Source organism: Schistocerca americana, chromosome 7 (assembly GCF_021461395.2).
Source record: "Schistocerca americana isolate TAMUIC-IGC-003095 chromosome 7, iqSchAmer2.1, whole genome shotgun sequence".
NCBI lineage: Eukaryota > Metazoa > Arthropoda > Insecta > Orthoptera > Acrididae > Schistocerca > Schistocerca americana.
In genome coordinates, this window is record NC_060125.1 from 226,511,861 (window position 1) to 226,529,617 (window position 17,757).

The 17,757-nt window shown below is 40.6% G+C and overlaps 1 protein-coding gene across 1 annotated transcript in view; it reads right to left on the reverse strand.

The window, feature by feature from the left end:
• LOC124622005 overlaps window positions 1-17,757 on the reverse strand; it is a 96,122-nt gene that overhangs the window by 50,223 nt on the left and 28,142 nt on the right. The window contains exons 2-3 of the mRNA XM_047147555.1: window positions 13,494-13,857; window positions 10,332-10,482 (exon numbers count right to left, since the gene is read on the reverse strand). Coding sequence (XP_047003511.1) covers window positions 10,332-10,482; window positions 13,494-13,857 — 515 coding nt within the window. The remainder of the gene's footprint in view (window positions 1-10,331; window positions 10,483-13,493; window positions 13,858-17,757) is intronic.

Consider the following 17,757-nt stretch of genomic DNA (forward strand, 5'->3'; position numbering starts at 1 on the left):
AGCATTGTCAAATTCACCCTGAACCTCAGACATACATTCCTGAAAGGAATAGTATTTGTCAATTCACTCATTAACCTTACAAGCATTTCCCCCTTGCTTCTCTCCTCTCCTCCCTCCTTTGGAGAAGGTGGGACCATTAGAAATGGTGGTACATCAACATCCTTTGGAAACAAATGTACCTGCACTCCTCCTTTATCCTAAACATTTGTAGCGCAACTAACATCATCAACAGCTTTCTGCACATTTTTCCATAGTACCTACATTAATATCACCATCTGCAGTTCCACTGTGCAGGAAATAAAAATCAGTGACACATGTACTTTCATTACCACTGACACAGACTTCGTGGCCTCAAAACAACAATCATTATCACCCAGTGGTGTAGATATTACTGCACCTAAATGAATATTACCCACATTGCTATTCATACAGCCCACACTTATGTTGTTTGCCACTGCCACATTTTCAAAACTGTTGGAGCTGATACCCCTATATTACTTTCTTTAACCGCATCTGCACACGAGTAGTATCTTCTAATTCCTAATCTTCCCATTCATGAAATTGTCTACCCAGTCATTCAATTCCATCCTAACAACCAAAATGTGCACACGTGCCTATCAAAAATTCATGTTCCTTATTATTCACTGTGCCAAGCAAGCAACAAACTGTCTCTGCCCCCATCCTTGCAGTGTACTATTTTGTTGGGAATGGCCTCTAGTGATCAAGGCACCCTAATTCCTGTTTAACAAATGCTTCTTTTTACTGCACTTATCCTCCTTTCTACTTTTGCAGTCAAGTGCCTTATGCCCAATCTCACTACATTCAAAGTGCTGTGACTGTCGACACTGGATCTTCACGTGGCCACCCCATGCACATCTACAGCATTTGATGTCAGATGAGAAGACACCAATGTCACTCCGTTTCTGAGTCACAATATCCATTTCTTCCAGCTGCGTAACAATCCTGATACCCAAGATCAATCACCACCCAGCATGACATTGTTTTTGTTGTGGTCTTCAGTCCTGAGACTGGTTTGATGCAGCTCTCCATGCTACTCTATCCTGTGCAAGTTTCTTCATCTCCCAGTACCTACTGCAGCCTACATCCTTCTGAATCTGCTTAGTGTATTCATCTCTTGGTCTCCCTCTACGATTTTTACCCTCCACGCTGCCCTCCAATACTAAATTGGTGATCCCTTGATGCCTCAGAACATGCCCTACCAACCGATCCCTTCTTCTAGTCAATTTGTGCCGCAAACTCCTCTTCTCCCCAGTTCTATTCAGTACCTCCTCATTAGTTATGTGATCTACCCATCCAATCTTCAGCATTCTTCTGTAGCACCACATTTCAAAAGCTTCTATTCTCTTCTTGTCTAAACTATTTATCGTCCATGCTTCACTTCCATACATGGCTACACTCCATACAAATACTTTCAGAAACGACTTCCTGACACTTAAATCTATACTCGATGTTAACAAATTTCTCTTCTTCAGAAACACTTTCCTTGCCATTGCCAGTCTACATTTTATATCCTCTCTACTTCGACCATCATCAGTTATTTTGCTCCCCAAATAGCAAAACTCCTTTACTACATTAAGTGTCTCATTTCCTAATCTAATTCCCTCAGCATCACCCGACTTAATTCGACTACATTCCATTATCTTCGTTTTGCTTTTGTTGATGGTCATCTTATACCCTCCTTTCAGGATACTGTACATTCCGTTCAACTGCTCTTCCAAGTCCTTTGCTGTCTCTGACAGAATTACAATGTCATCGGCAAACCTCAAAGTTTTTATTTCTTCTCCATGGATTTTAATACCTACTCCGAACTTTTCTTTTGTTTCCTTTACTGCTTGCTCAATATACAGATTGAATAGCATCGGGGAGAGGCTACAACCCTGTCTCACTCCCTTTCCAACCACTGCTTCCCTTTCATGTCCCTCGACTCTTATAACTGCCATCTGGTTTCTGTACTAATTGTAAATAGCTTTTCGCTCCCTGTATTTTACCCCTGCCACCTCCAGAATTTGAAAGCGAGTATTCCAGTCAACATTATCAAACGCTTTCTCTAAGTCTACAAATGCTAGAAATGTAGGTTTGCCTTTCCTTAATCTAGCTTCTAAGATAAGTCATAGGGTCAGTATTGCCTCACGTGTTCCAACATTTCTATGGAATACAAACTGATCTTCCCCGAGGCCAGCTTCTACCAGTTTTTCCATTCGTCTGTAAAGAATTCGTGTTAGTATTTTGCAGCTGTGACTTATTAAACTGTCAACACCAGCTTTCTTTGGGATTGGAATTACTACATTCTTCTTGAAGTCTGAGGGAATTTCGCCTGTCTCATACATCTTACTCACCAGATGGTAGAGTTTTGTTAGGCCTGGCTCCCCCAAGGCTGTCAGTAGTTCTAATGGAATGTTGTCTACTCCCGGGGGTCTTGTTTCGACTTAGGTCTTTCAGTGCTCTGTCAATCTCTTCACACAGTATCACATCTCCCATTTCATCTTCATCTACCTCCTCTTCCATTTCCATAATATTGTCTTCAAGAACATCGCCCCTGTATAGACCCTCTATATACTCCTTCCACCTTTCTGCTTTCCCTTCTTTGCTTAGAACTGGGTGTCCATCTGAGCTCTTGATATTCATGCAAGTGGTTCTCTTTTCTCCAAAGGTCTCTTTAATTTTCCTGTAGGCAGTATCTATCTTACCCCTCTTAAGATAAGCCTCTACATCCTTACATTTGTCCTCTAGCTATCCCTGCTTAGCCATTTTGCACTTCCTGTTGATCTCATTTTTCAGACGTTTGTATTCCTTTTTGCCTGCTTCACTTACTGCATTTTTGTATTTTCTCCTTTCATCAAGTAAATTCACTCTCTCTTCTGTTACCCAAGGATTTCTACTAGCCCTCATCTTTTTACCCACTTGATCCTCTGCTGCCTTCACTATTTCATCCCTCAAAGCTACCCATTCTTCTTCTACTGTATTTCTTTCCCCCGTTCCTGTCAATTGTTCCCTTATGCTCTCCCTGAAACTCTGTACAACCTCTGGTTTAGTCAGCTTATCAAGGTCTCATCTCCTTAAATTCTCACCTTTTTGCAGTTTCTTCAGTTTTAATCTACAGGTCATAACCAATAGATTGTGGTCCGAATCCACATCTGCCCCTGGAAATGTCTTACAATTTAAAACCTGGTTCCTAAACCTCTGTCTTACCATTATATAATCTATCTGAAACCTTTTAGAATCTCCAGGGTTCTTCCATGTATACAACCTTCTTTCATGATTCTTGAACCAAGTGTTAGATATGATTAAGTTATGCTCTGTGCAAAATTCTACCAGGCGGCTTCCTCTTTCATTTCTTAGCCCCTATCCATATTCACCTACTACGTTACCTTCTCTTCCTTTTCCTACTGTCGAATCCTTTTCCTACTGTCGAATCCTTTTCCTACTGTTGAATTTCAGTCACCCATGACTATTAAATCTTCGTGTCCCTTCACTACCTGAATAATTTCTTTTATCTCATCATACATTTCATCAATTTCTTCATCATCTGCAGAGCTAGTTGGCATATGAACTTGTACTACTGTAGTAGGTGTGGGCTTCATGTCTATCTTGGCCACGACAATGTGTTCACTATGCTGTTTGTAGTAGCTTACCCGCACTCCTATTTTCCTATTCATTATTAAAGCTACTCCTGCATTACCCCTATTTGATTTTGTATTTGTGATCCTGTATTTGCCTGACCAAAAGTCTTGTTCCTCCTGCCACCAAACTTCACTAATTCCCACTATATCTAACTTTAACCTACCCATTTCCCTTTTTAAATTTTCTAACCTACCTGCCCGATTAAGGGATCTGACATTTCACGCTCCGATCCATAGAACGCCAGTTTTCTTTCTCCTGATGACGACGTCCTCTTGAGTAGCCCCCGCCCAGAGATCCGAATGGGGGACTATTTTACCTCCGGAATATTTTACCCAAGAGGACGCCATCATGATTGAACCATACAGTAAAGCTGCATGCCCTCGGGAAAAATTACGGCTGTAGTTTCCCCTTGCTTTCAGCTGTTCGGAGTACCAAAACAGCAAGGCCGCTTTGGTTAGTGTTACAGGGCCAGATCAGTCAATCATCCAGACTGTTGCCCCTGCAACTACTGAAAAGGCTGCTGCCCCTCTTCAGGAACCACACGTTTGTCTGGCCTCTCAACATATACCTCTCCGTTGTGGTTGCACCTACGGTATGGGTATCTGCATCGTTGAGGCACGCAAGCCTCCCCACCAACAGCAAGGTCCATGGTTCATGATATACCCACTGAAATACTCCTTACGAATACAATCAAGGCCCTATTTTCTGCTTCTGGCAAGAGGGTTCTATCTGTCTCTCCACTGTGCATTAATTCGTAAGTCTGTGAATTCACCATACTAATTCTGTCAGAGAATGCCACTACTGAGTCATTGTGCCTCTATTTTAATCCCAAGAGCTTTTCCCTGAAAAATCTGGCACTATTTTGCTCACAATAGCATTGTGTGAGACCTTCAGTCAGCTGGTCAAATGTCTGTGCTTTACTAAGGGTATCATGGTATGTGACATTCTTTTAGAGTCACCTAGAACCATAACTTAGCTGCAGACAGATACATCGCATTGGACCAAGTCAATAACTGAGATGCTTCCTTCACAATCATCCATAAAGGCTGGTACATCCTTGGATTTTTTCCCAGAAAAGGGCATAATGAGACTAGCTGCTGCAGGAGAAAAGGATGGAATAGGTCAAGTAACCAAAGTCTTGGTATCCCCTCCTTGTGCTTGTGTCAGCCCAATTGCTGCAAGTAATGATTCCTAGTTTCCTTTGCATTTCTTCACTAGCTTGGCTCTGTTCTGTTTTATCCTGGAGCAGCATGGCTACCTGATTTTTCAAAACATCAACGGTTTTGCTCAAAGTTACTGAACACATTTCACATCATTGTGAAACCTTCATTTTCAACTACACTTCAGAACAAGTGGGATGCCTTTATACCAACACAATATTAATAAACAAAAATAACTGCATCATCAATCTTTCCTATGTATCACAGCCCAGCAGGATTCAGTGCACTGGCATGCTTCATGGCCAAAACTTCTAAAGTTTCGCATTTCACTGGCATTGCCCTGGTAAACGGAAATTCATGCCTTGTTAAATTATAATACTGGCACCTAGTTGGCCTTAAGTATTCTTCCTTACAGGTACCGAAGAACTGTGATAGGTCTACAGGTTCCTGTGGTCTAAAAAATGTTGCTTTCAAGTTCTTCTGCAGATCCTTCTAACTCAACATTGCCCCAAAACTAAATAAAATAGGCCAACAAAAACTGGTAACTCACTGCACCACATAATGTCAGGTGTCGATGGCTGCTGATATGCAGATGTGGCTCCTCAACAGCGGCGACAGCCGATGTCAACACTTCTGACACCAAATTTGTAGACACCCGCCATATGCAGCCTTCTTTATGGATGTAGGGTAGTCGAGTGGAGGTGGGGAGGTGAGGTCCTGTGGTGCCCTGAGGCTCTAATGAGACATCATTCAACTGAGTCATTTATTTCTGAGAGTTTTACAATCACTCTGTTTTCTTCCCAGTGCAGCCCAGCAGCAGCCATGCTGAGTCCATGTTGCATGGAGTCACAAGACAGCACATCAGCACCTGGCGAGAAATCTGCTGGTGCACCCCTGGCATTATCCCAGGCCAGTGGCACGGTCTAGTCCTAGGAGGGTATGGTGGCCAGCGCATCTCTGCAACCTGGCGTGACTGTGAGGGCCTGCCGCAGCCTCAGTGTTCTCACTGAATGTAGCCATGCTTAGGATCGGCCCCAGAAATATGCAAGCCCTTTTTTGGTTGTCAAGAGTGTGTGTGCACGGAAAACCCAACAGCAACACGGAGGGCAGCCCCAGTGTACAGCCGGTAAGGCAGTACTTGGACTGCCCAGGAATGGTGCATAAGCACCCTGCTCTCAAACTGAACAGTTTGTACATGGACTGATTGGTTCTTCATTCATGAAAGATCAGCCTGGGCCTCATCCTTGGGTAATCACTGGTGTATCTGTAGTTCCCTCCACAGCTGGATGGCTGCAGATTCGTAGTAAAGGATTCCAAGCTGGCAGCGAGTCGTATACACCGGTCATCCTCTGAGCTTGAGTGGAAGAAAGATGAAGGTTTTATAGCCGTACATGAAAAGATGCCCCCGTACTGGTAACCGAATGTAGCCCCTTTGACAGAACAGCATTGCATCTGCTCTGCACTTGTTGTCAAGGTGCTGACTCAGGTGTTCCTGACACTCTCCCTCCCACAGTGGAAGGCAATGAACTTCCTGCTTGTTTGTACTTCAGATCTTCTGACTGTTGACACTGGTTACACCACTGTTAAGTACTCAACAGGCGTGCTCCAGTTAGCATTGTCCCAGTTGGTCTCAACAAAATTTTATTCATCACTTAATTACTAAAATGCTGTGCAACAACAGCAAAACAGGCTTAGAAGAAAGACGGCTCATGTCACTTTTGCACTATCCAACAGGCACTTATAACCTGTTCATGCAATACAAAAAACTGAATTATTTTGTAAAACTATGATGCGAACATTTTAGGCTAGGCTTTTTTGTGACTGTTATTGCTATAAAACAAAACAACGAGCTTATTGTTACCAGTCACTGTTTGTTTATATCCTCAATGCATTTCGAAGTTTACATGTGATGTATTACGACAGAGAAAGGAACATGTGACCACTGAAGACACTGCCACAAGTTTCCCCAAAATTGTAACACAACACACACATATGTCAGACAAACATGTGTAAATCCATCTAACAATGGAGGTTTAAACCTTCAAAACATGTTGTGGATATAAATAAACAGTGACTCGTAACAGTAAGTTTGTTGTTTCATTCGAAACTATGATGCCTTGTACAGCTGACTCCTGTGTTCTACCTCTTTTGATGTCAGTTAACTGTCTTCCCACGTTAAGTTGATAATACTTGTTTCCCTGATGATTTAAGATTGAAACAAGCCTACGATAGCAAAAAAAATTAATGTTACTGATATGGCAGTTTTTTCTGTGTTATTCATTATTGCAATGAATCACACAGGTACAGTTGATCCAAGTATTTAATGTGGAATGAACTATTAACTGATCACAGGCACAGGCCAACAAGAAGATACTACCACAAAATTCTTATTTAAATTACAATCTTGTGACTAACAATACGGGTTTTTGTGGCAATTAACAAATCTGCTCCAAGTCTGCAGGAATACCTAGACACAACAATGATGACATCACCAACAATAATGAATGTTGTTGTTGTTGTGGTCTTCAGTCCTGAGACTGGTTTGATGCAGCTCTCCATGCTACTCTATCCTGTGCAAGTTTCTTCATCTCCCAGTACCTACTGCAGCCTACATCCTTCTGAATCTGCTTAGTGTATTCATCTCTTGGTCTCCCTCTACGATTTTTACCCTCCACGCTGCCCTCCAATACTAAATTGGTGATCCCTTGATGCCTCAGAACATGCCCTACCAACCGATCCCTTCTTCTAGTCAATTTGTGCCGCAAACTCCTCTTCTCCCCAGTTCTATTCAGTACCTCCTCATTAGTTATGTGATCTACCCATCTAATCTTCAGCATTCTTCTGTAGCACCACATTTCAAAAGCTTCTATTCTCTTCTTGTCTAAACTATTTATCGTCCATGCTTCACTTTCATACATGGCTACACTCCATACAAATACTTTCAGAAACGACTTCCTGACACTTAAATCTATACTCGATGTTAACAAATTTCTCTTCTTCAGAAACACTTTCCTTGCCATTGCCAGTCTACATTTTATATCCTCTCTACTTCGGCCATCATCAGTTATTTTGCTCCCCAAATAGCAAAACTCCTTTACTACATTAAGTGTCTCATTTCCTAATCTAATTCCCTCAGCATCACCCGACTTAATTCGACTACATTCCATTATCTTCGTTTTGCTTTTGTTGATGGTCATCTTATACCCTCCTTTCAGGATACTGTACATTCCGTTCAACTGCTCTTCCAAGTCCTTTGCTGTCTCTGACAGAATTACAATGTCATCAGCGAACCTCAAAGTCTTTATTTCTTCTCCATGAATTTTAATACCTGCTCCGAATTTTCTTTTGTTTCCTTTACTGCTTGCTCAATGTACAGATTGAATAACATCGGGGAAAGGGTACAACCCTGTCTCACTCCTTTCCCAACCACTGCTTCCCTTTCATGCCCCTCGACTCTTATAACTGCCATCTGGTTTCTGTACAAATTGTAAATAGCTTTTCGCTCCCTGTATTTTACCCCTGCCACCTCCAGAATTTGAAAGAGAGTATTCCAGTCAACATTATCAAACACTTTCTCTAAGTCTACAAATGCTAGAAATGTAGGTTTGCCTTTCCTTAATCTAGCTTCTAAGATAAGTCATAGGGTCAGTATTGCCTCACGTGTTCCAACATTTCTATGGAATACAAACTGATCTTCCCCGAGGCCAGCTTCTACCAGTTTTTCCATTCGTCTGTAAAGAATTCGTGTTAGTATTTTGCAGCTGTGACTTATTAAACTGTCAACACCAGCTTTCTTTGGGATTGGAATTACTACATTCTTCTTGAAGTCTGAGGGAATTTCGCCTGTCTCATACATCTTACTCACCAGATGGTAGAGTTTTGTTAGGCCTGGCTCCCCCAAGGCTGTCAGTAGTTCTAATGGAATGTTGTCTACTCCCGGGGCCTTGTTTCGACTTAGGTCTTTCAGTGCTCTGTCAATCTCTTCACGCAGTATCATATCTCCCATTTCATCTTCATCTACCTCCTCTTCCATTTCCATAATATTGTCTTCAAGAACATCGCCCCTGTATAGACCCTCTATATACTCCTTCCACCTTTCTGCTTTCCCTTCTTTGCTTAGAACTGGGTGTCCATCTGAGCTCTTGATATTCATGCAAGTGGTTCTCTTTTCTCCAAAGGTCTCTTTAATTTTCCTGTAGGCAGTATCTATCTTACCCCTCTTAAGATAAGCCTCTACATCCTTACATTTGTCCTCTAGCTATCCCTGCTTAGCCATTTTGCACTTCCTGTCGATCTCATTTTTCAGACGTTTGTATTCCTTTTTGCCTGCTTCACTTACTGCATTTTTGTATTTTCTCCTTTCATCAAGTAAATTCATTATCTCTTCTGTTACCCAAGGATTTCTACTAGCCCTCGTCTTTTTACCTACTTGATCCTCTGCTGCCTTCACTATTTCATTCCTCAAAGCTACCCATTCTTCTTCTACTGTATTTCTTTCCCCCATTCCTGTCACTTGTTCCCTTATGCTCTCCCTGAAACTCTGCACAACCTCTGGTTCTTTCAGTTTATTCAGGTCCCATCTCCTTAAATTCCCACCTTTTTGCAATTTCTTCAGTTTTAATCTACAGTTCATAACCAATAGATTGTGGTCAGAGTCCACATCTGCCCCTGGAAATGTCTTACAATTTAAAATCTGGTTCCTAAATCTCTGTCTTACCATTATATAATCTACCTGAAACCTTTTAGAATCTCCAGGGTTCTTCCATGTATACAACCTTCTTTCATGATTCTTAAACCAAGTGTTAGCTATGATTAAGTTATGCTCTGTGCAAAATTCTACCAGGCGGATTCCTCTTTCATTTCTTAGCCCCTATCCATATTCACCTACTACGTTTCCTTCTCTTCCTTTTCCTACTGTCGAATTCCAGTCACCTTTGACTATTAAATTTTCGTCTCCCTTCACTATCTGAATAATTTCTTTTATCTCATCATACATTTCATCAATTTCTTCATCATCTGCAGAGCTAGTTGGCATATAAACTTGTACTACTGTAGCAGGCATGGGCTTCGTGTCTATCTTGGCCACAACAATGCGTTCACTATGCTGTTTGTAGTAGCTTACCCGCACTCCTGTTTTCCTATTCATTATTAAAGCTACTCCTGCATTACCCCTATTTGATTTTGTATTCATGATCCTGTATTCGCCTGACCAAAAGTCTTGTTCCTCCTGCATTCAATAAATAATAAAAGTAGTATTTTTAGTGGTCATTTTAATGAGATATGCAAAAAATAATTTTTTTAGAGCTCAGTTTATTGTAATGGCTGGAGAACATGTTAACTGCAACTAATTCATAATAGGCGTGAATGATTGCACTCATATACCACTTATTGTAAAAACAGATTTGTTTCACAAAGCACTGTGGTCACTGCATTTCTTTGAATCATCACTGTAAATGCAGAAGCAAAATGGAAAAGAAAACCTTTTAGTAATATGTGAGCTGATGAACTTAACTAGGTGATCTTCCTTACCTCACCATACAGGTCTGCATTAGATGACATGTCAGTGACCAGCTTGTAAATCCAGTCTCCAAGTTAATAATTTTGATACTACGGTCCTTAGAGGTAGAAATTAACAGGTTGTGTCTCACATCCCATTTTGTATTCTGGATGAACAAGTTACCTGTAGAACTTTCAGTAGTTAAGAATACAAAGATTAATACAACATGCATAAATACTAAAATCGAACAAAAGTTAGAGACAATGAGGCAGATACCAACTATAGAATGTTCTAGAAGTTAGCAATCTCTAAATTTTGAACTTACGGAAGAGGTGAAAAATCCAACAAGATTCAGTGTCTAGTTTCCAGAACCATTCAAGCAATCTCTTACCCCAGAAGAAAGAAATGATAGAAAACTGGAAAAGAAACAATGTAAAGGTGTTGGAGAGGAGATAAAACCCAAAAAATCCACTAATGTGTACAGACCGAAGCAAAGGAAAAACCCACAAACCACAAGTGACACAGAGAGAGAGAGAGAGAGAGAGAGAGAGAGAGAGAGAGAGAGAGAGAGAGAGAGAGAGAGAGAGAGAGAGACTGCAGTAAAGGATGTCATTATATCAGCCATGATTCAAATTCCAGAATGTTATTATTGAGCTTCAGGTAACCCACAGGTCATAGATGAAAACTAACATAAAAAAGAATTAATGTGTGTTGAGGGTAATGAAAGATGCAGGAAGACAAAAGAATAGTGAAAAGCTTACAAAGAATGCAGGTGACATGAGAAGAAAAAGCATTGCTAAAAGATACCAATAAGCCAAAAGGAAGATGCAAGCACGCCATAAGACTGAATGAGGATGGAAAACAAAAGAAAGAAAACTATGTGACATTCAAATAAGAAGAAGGGGGAAAACATAATTAGAGATCTAGTTAATGCACAAGATGATGAGCATGCCGTGGAGCTGTTTATCATCCATGAAATGGAGATCCATATGACTTAGTGATGAAACAAAATCATAGGTCCTCATTATTATTTCCAAGGAATGTTCAGATGCAAGATATTGCAAGTACAAACACTTGTCTTCATTCATTTTAACCGAGACTTGATGGCAGTCAAATCAGTATGGAACACTAGTCAAACCATGCACAGTTGTTAACTGATAACAAACACGTACACACACTCAGTCTTGGCTACATAAATTTTGTCACTGGAGGGAAAGTTATACCATCAGGACCTTGGTTACGACTTCGTTTAGATGGGGGCAATTCAGCTTGATAAAAACCATGCAGTGTGTTTAAGAATGTCATAGTACTTGACTGACAAATGCTTAAATACTTAACAGGTGTCAATCTTAGGGTCTTTGGATGGATATTGGGGATGACTGATTTTAAAGTATTCATTCAGCAAGTTCTTTCTTTGGCACATCAGATCATTAACTATTGATTGTTAGCTACGGTAAGAGAGGTAGCATACTGGTTTATCACACTGGACTCTCTTATTCATGAGGAATGGTGTTCAAATCCTCACACAGAAACCCCCCCCTCCTCCCAGCAGAAAAAAAAGCTCTTAAAGTGATGTTAGATTATAGCCCTTGAAGAAGGTGAAGACATTTTCCTGTTCCAGTCATGGCTAATATGAACTTGTGTCATGTCTCTATGATATCATTTACAATGGCTCATTCCTTTCACTTATCAATAGTGTAGTATGGAAAATGAATACTTTTCTTGCAGAGATTTGTGACAAGTTATAATTTCATGCCAGACCAACACTTGACTATAGTCTGGCAGGGAATTTTAACTCGTCATGAGTATTCATCACAATGGATACCGTTCTAAATATTAAACAAACAAAGGACTGTGAAACTGTAATAGATTTGTAATAAATACTGCTGCATGTACTTATGTAAAAATATGTTAGCTTCGAGCACTACAAGTTTTCATCACATCACCTCAAGGCATTGATCATCATATCATACTATGACTTGTCCAACATTGTAATGAACCTTTTTCATACATGTGCATGCCTTATTTTTCTCATGTTTCACTACATAATAATATGGCATGGTACGAGCAAAACTCACAATTTTGTCTCCATGTAAACTCAAAATGGTAACTTCTGTGATATGACTATACATAAGATCCATAATCCATAACACTCCTGATAATAGGATCTATATCAGATGAAATACATCTGCCCACTACAAAGTTCAAAGGTGTACTGGAGGAGTGGTGGGGTGAGTGGAGGAATGTAATACAATTTATTGGAGCAAAGCATGTGTATCATTATAAATGCAATATTATCTTTATAAAAAGATGTGGAAAGAAACTTGGCTAATTCTTCTTTAGAAATTTACCCATAAATACTAATATTTTTATTCCAACAATATGAAAAGATTTGGTTGCTACTCACCACATGAGGAAGTGTTGAGTCACAGAGAGGCGAAATGAAAAAAGACTGTTAAACATTTAAGCTTTTGGGCAAATAAGTCCTCTTTCCAAAACAGAAATCACATGGACATTCACACGAAAACAACTCTCTCTCTCTCTCTCTCTCTCTCTCTCTCTCTCACATACACACACACACACACAAACACACACGGGCGCGACCACTGTCTCTGGGCACAGGGAACCCATTCTGTCCAAAAGCTTAAATGTTTAGCAGTCTTCTTCATTGTGCCTGTACATGAGTCAATGCTTCCTCTATGTGGCAAGTAGCAATCTATCCTCTTCATACAGTTGTTATTCCATCCTGCACTGTCCACTGATTAATATTTCATTCCACCTAGATCTAGCATTGTTCTTTGCATGTAGCATGGCGCTCATCCTCAAATTGTAACATGGGATACGAGGATTACAGTATTTGAACTGTTTGATTATTAGGGAGACAAACTCTTGAGAAATTAAGTTTTTATCTTCTGTTGTATGCTATTTCTGAAGTGATGATTATCTCTGCTTATGCTAGGCACTTTAAAGCACTGGGCTGAAAAATATTACAAAAGGAACCTAAAAATCAAGTCCCAAAACAAATTAATTGTCTTAAGGCTATTTCCACATTTACCTCACATGTGAGGGCCTATGAGAGTAGCTGGTGACAAAGAAATGTTGAAACCATAAGCATAAACTATTCTGTGAACATACACAAACACATACAACCATAACGTAATGAGTGTTTACAAAATTATAATCAGTGAACCAACCTTTTGGATTATATATCATAAGTCCCAAATCTGTAACAGCACGTGCATGATGGAATACTCCTCCCAAAAAGCCACTGAATCGACTCCAAAATTTGATGCTGCCATCCTTATGCCCAGTTACAATACAAGAACCTGAGGCCTTCACACTCGTGACCCACTCAAGTCTCTCCTCGGATGAGAAAACAGATCTTACAGTGCAAGGTGTCTTTCTCTTCCTCATCCACCTGCGCCATGCTTTATAAACACAATGCCAGTTAGTCTCTGTACCACAGTGGGACCATCCTGGGTATAAATTACTTGTGATTTCTTCAAGAACCTCATTTGGTATTTCTTTTTCACAGCATTTCTGCCAAATACTGGTCCTCTGTACAAAAATAATTAATCAGCAGGATAAACTAAAAATAAAAAGTAATTTGAGGAAATGCAACAACTCACCTACAGATGAATTACGAGTGGTGCATAAACAGATGTAAAAGATGAGAAAATCACATTAGTTTAAGATATTTTTATATTATTTTTGTGACTCCTCCCTAACACCCCGCTCCCTCAACCCACCCGCCCATTTACACACACACACACACACACACACACACACACACACACAAATTGCATTTAAAAATTGTTAGATGCAGTCCAGTAAGGTTTCTGCTTGGACAGAGTAATAGTGTAAAAAGTGTGTTGAAGTTAGGAGCCTATGGAACCAGGAAAATCGAAGATCCTTGTGAGACTGGATTTTAACTAGGGCAAAAGTGTGTTTTCTGACCAGGCAGAGGTATAATGACAAGTGTATACACTGGAATTGGTTGGAGAAAAAATGTCACCAGGCAGGGATTAAAAATGAAAGTAACCATAAAGAAAGTAACTTTCCAAAAGAAAAGAGCATTGTGTTAATAAGCAGAGAAGGGCTTCAGATGGATAATGAAGTGGATAGAGTAGTGTAAAATGTGTACACTGTAAAAGAGGAGGAAATGTTTGTATTCGAAAATACACAACCTCGAAGCTGCGTATGCAATAGTAATTAAATATGTGCAACTGAAAAGTGGAGACTGCAGTGACAACTATGGCTGTGTTACACATTGTGCACCCACAGGAGTAAAGAATGCTATGGTTGTGTTGTTTAATTCTTCAGCATGATTATGTGATCTTTGAAATGTGTCACCAGTCATTTATCTGCAGGTAGTGGTTTCATTCCCTCAGGATTTATCTGCTGTTTTAATTGCAGAAATCCTGACATAGAAGAAACACTATGAATATCTCTTACACAACAAAAAAGTGAGGCGTATGAATATAATAATAATAAATAATAATAATAATAATAATAATAACAATAGTAACATATATGTGCCTGAAACAGAAACTGGTTTATAGTACTTTTATAAGAAAGTCTAACAAGCTACATAGATGATAATTGGCGGATTAAGTGGCAATCAATCACTATTTACTTAAAAATTTCCCTTATAAAATTTGTGTACAATTGTTTCAATGAAAGGATTTCGTGTAATATCAAACACAGGAACAAAATCCTTTGACACAAACATACTGTTTACAAAGCAGTGGCAGGGGAAAACACACACACACACACACACACACACACACACACACACACACACACAAAAAAGGATTTAACTCTGGCAGGGGAACACACACACACACACACACACACAAAAGGATTTAACTCTTACAAGCTTTCAGAGTCAGTGGCTTTTGGCAGAAGAGTTGAAGGGGAAGGTAGAGGGATGAAAGAAAAGGACTGGAGAGGTTTAGGGAAAGAGCTAAAGTTCAGAAAAGCCACCCAGAACCCCGGGTCAAGGGGGACTAACATTTGCGATGAGAAGGAAAGACTGATTGTTAAGAACTGCACTGGATCAGATTTGAAAACCTGAGAGCTTACAGGTGGAAGACAGGGTAATATGCAAAACAGAGATTAGTACTAAAACATCGTGCATTGTATGTAACAGAGGTGGGAGGGGGGACGGTGAAAAATAAACAAGTCATAAAATGAAAGATGCAGAAAACTAAAACAGAGAGAAGAAAGAAGTAGTTACTGTGAATAAATGATGAGACACAAGGAATTAACGTAAATTAAGGCCAGGTGGGTGGCGAGAACAAAGGACATGTTGTAGTGCTAGTTCCTGCCTATGGAATTCTGAGAAACTGGTTTCTGTGGAAAGAATCCAGACGGTGCGAGTAGTGAAACAGGCACTAAGGTCACGATTGTCATGTTGTACAGGATGCTCTGCAACAGGATATTGTGTGTTGCCTGTATAGATAATCTACCTATGCCCATTCATCTTGACTCATAACTGGGTGGTAATCATGCTGATGTAAAAGGTCAAACAGTGTTTACATAACAGCTGGTATATGGCATGTGTTGTGTCACAGGTGGCTCTCCATGTGATAGTATATGTTTTACCAGTTACAGGGCTGGAATAGGTGTTGGAAGGAAGGTGCATAGGGAAAGTCTTGCACTGGGGATGGTCATAGGGGTAGGAGCCAAAGGGTAGGGAGATGAGAGCAGAAGGAGCATAGTGTCTGAAAAGGATAATGCAGAGATCTGGGTGTGGTGGGCAAAATCTCAGACAGAATGGATCTCATTTCAGGGCAGGATTTTAGGAAGTCATGGCCTTGTCTAAGTAGCTGATTGATACATTCGAGACCAGGATAATACTGGGTGACTAGTGGTGTGCTCTGAAGTTGTTTTTTGGAGGGACTGCTCTGAAGTTGTTTTTTGGAGGGATCAGCAGTACCAGGATTGGATGTGATGGCCTGGAAATTTGATTTTGAACTAGGCTGTTGGGATAATTACATCCAGTGAAGGCTGAAGTGAGAGTTGTGGTGTACTGCTGTATAGTGTCTGCATCCGAACAAATATGTTTGCCTTAAATGCAAATGCCGTATGAGAGGGGACATTTGACATGGAAAGGATGGCAACTGTAGTATGTTTGATGTAGACAGAAGTGTGCAGCTGGCCTTCAGTGAGGATGTGGTCAACATCAAGGACAGTGGCATGGGATTTGGAATAGGATCATGTGAACTTCAACTGGGAAAAGTTATTTAGAGATTCCAGGAATTTTAACAGGTCAGCCTCACCATTAGTCCATATGGCGAAAATGTTATGAATGTATCTAACCAAAACCAAGGGCTGAATGCTTATGGCTCCCAGGAAAGCCCCTCCAAGCAACCCATTAAAAGGTTGGCACAGGAAGGAGCCATCCTGGTTCCCCTAGCCGTACCCCTGATCTGTTTATATTTCTGCCTCTCAAAGGTGAAGTAATTGTTGGTAAGTACAAAGTTGATTAAGGTGAGCACAAAGGATGTCATAGGCTTGGAATCAGGTGGGCATTGACTGAGGAAATGTTCAGCAGCAGACAGACCATGTATGTGGGGGATGTTGGTATAGAGGGAGATGGCGGCAAGCATGGCTTTCAGACGATATAGGAAATGGTTGGTATCTTTAATATAGGAGGTAAGTCTTTATACTATGGGTTGCAGGTTTTGATCAACTAAGGTTCGGTGGGTTCTTTGAAGCCAGCAACCACAGGACAGCCTGGATGATTGAGTTTATGGATCTTAGGAAGAAAGTAAAAGGTGGGGGTGCATAATTTGGGTGGGGTAAGAAGTTCTGTGGATTGAGGCGTAAGTATTTGTGAGGGGCCTGAGGTTTTTAGGATGGACTGCAGGTCAGTTTGAATCACAGCGATGGGATCTTAATGACAGATGCTGCATGTAGAGGTGTCAGCCAGCTGGTGTAGACCTTCACTAACTGTTGGTCAAGTACCGCAGTGGTAGATCCTTTGTCTGCTGGGACAATAATTGTAACAAAGAGATAGAGGGGCTGGCCAGTACTTACCTCAGCTCAGTACAGCCAATAGATACACATAAAACAGAACTGAAAATTTACATTCCTAGCTTTCGGAACTTTGTTCCTTCATCAGGGAGGAGAGAGGGGAAAAAAGGGAAGAAGGGAAAGTGGATTCAGTTACTCACAACCCAGGTTATGAAGCAACAGGGAAAGGTAAACAGGGAGGGTAGCAAGCATGGAGGCATGGTTGTCAGAGGGAAGCCAAAGATATTCTACTGTAAGTACTGTGACAGCTTCAAACCAAAGAGGATGCATACAGAAGTAAAGAGGTATATAGTATAAAGATAAACACAACTATGTAGGATGAAAGATGCGTGAATGGCTAAAGAGGAAAGGGAAAGAGGAGAAGACTGAAGAGTGAATGTGAGTGAGGTTGTTTAACGTAGGTTCAGTCCAGGGGGA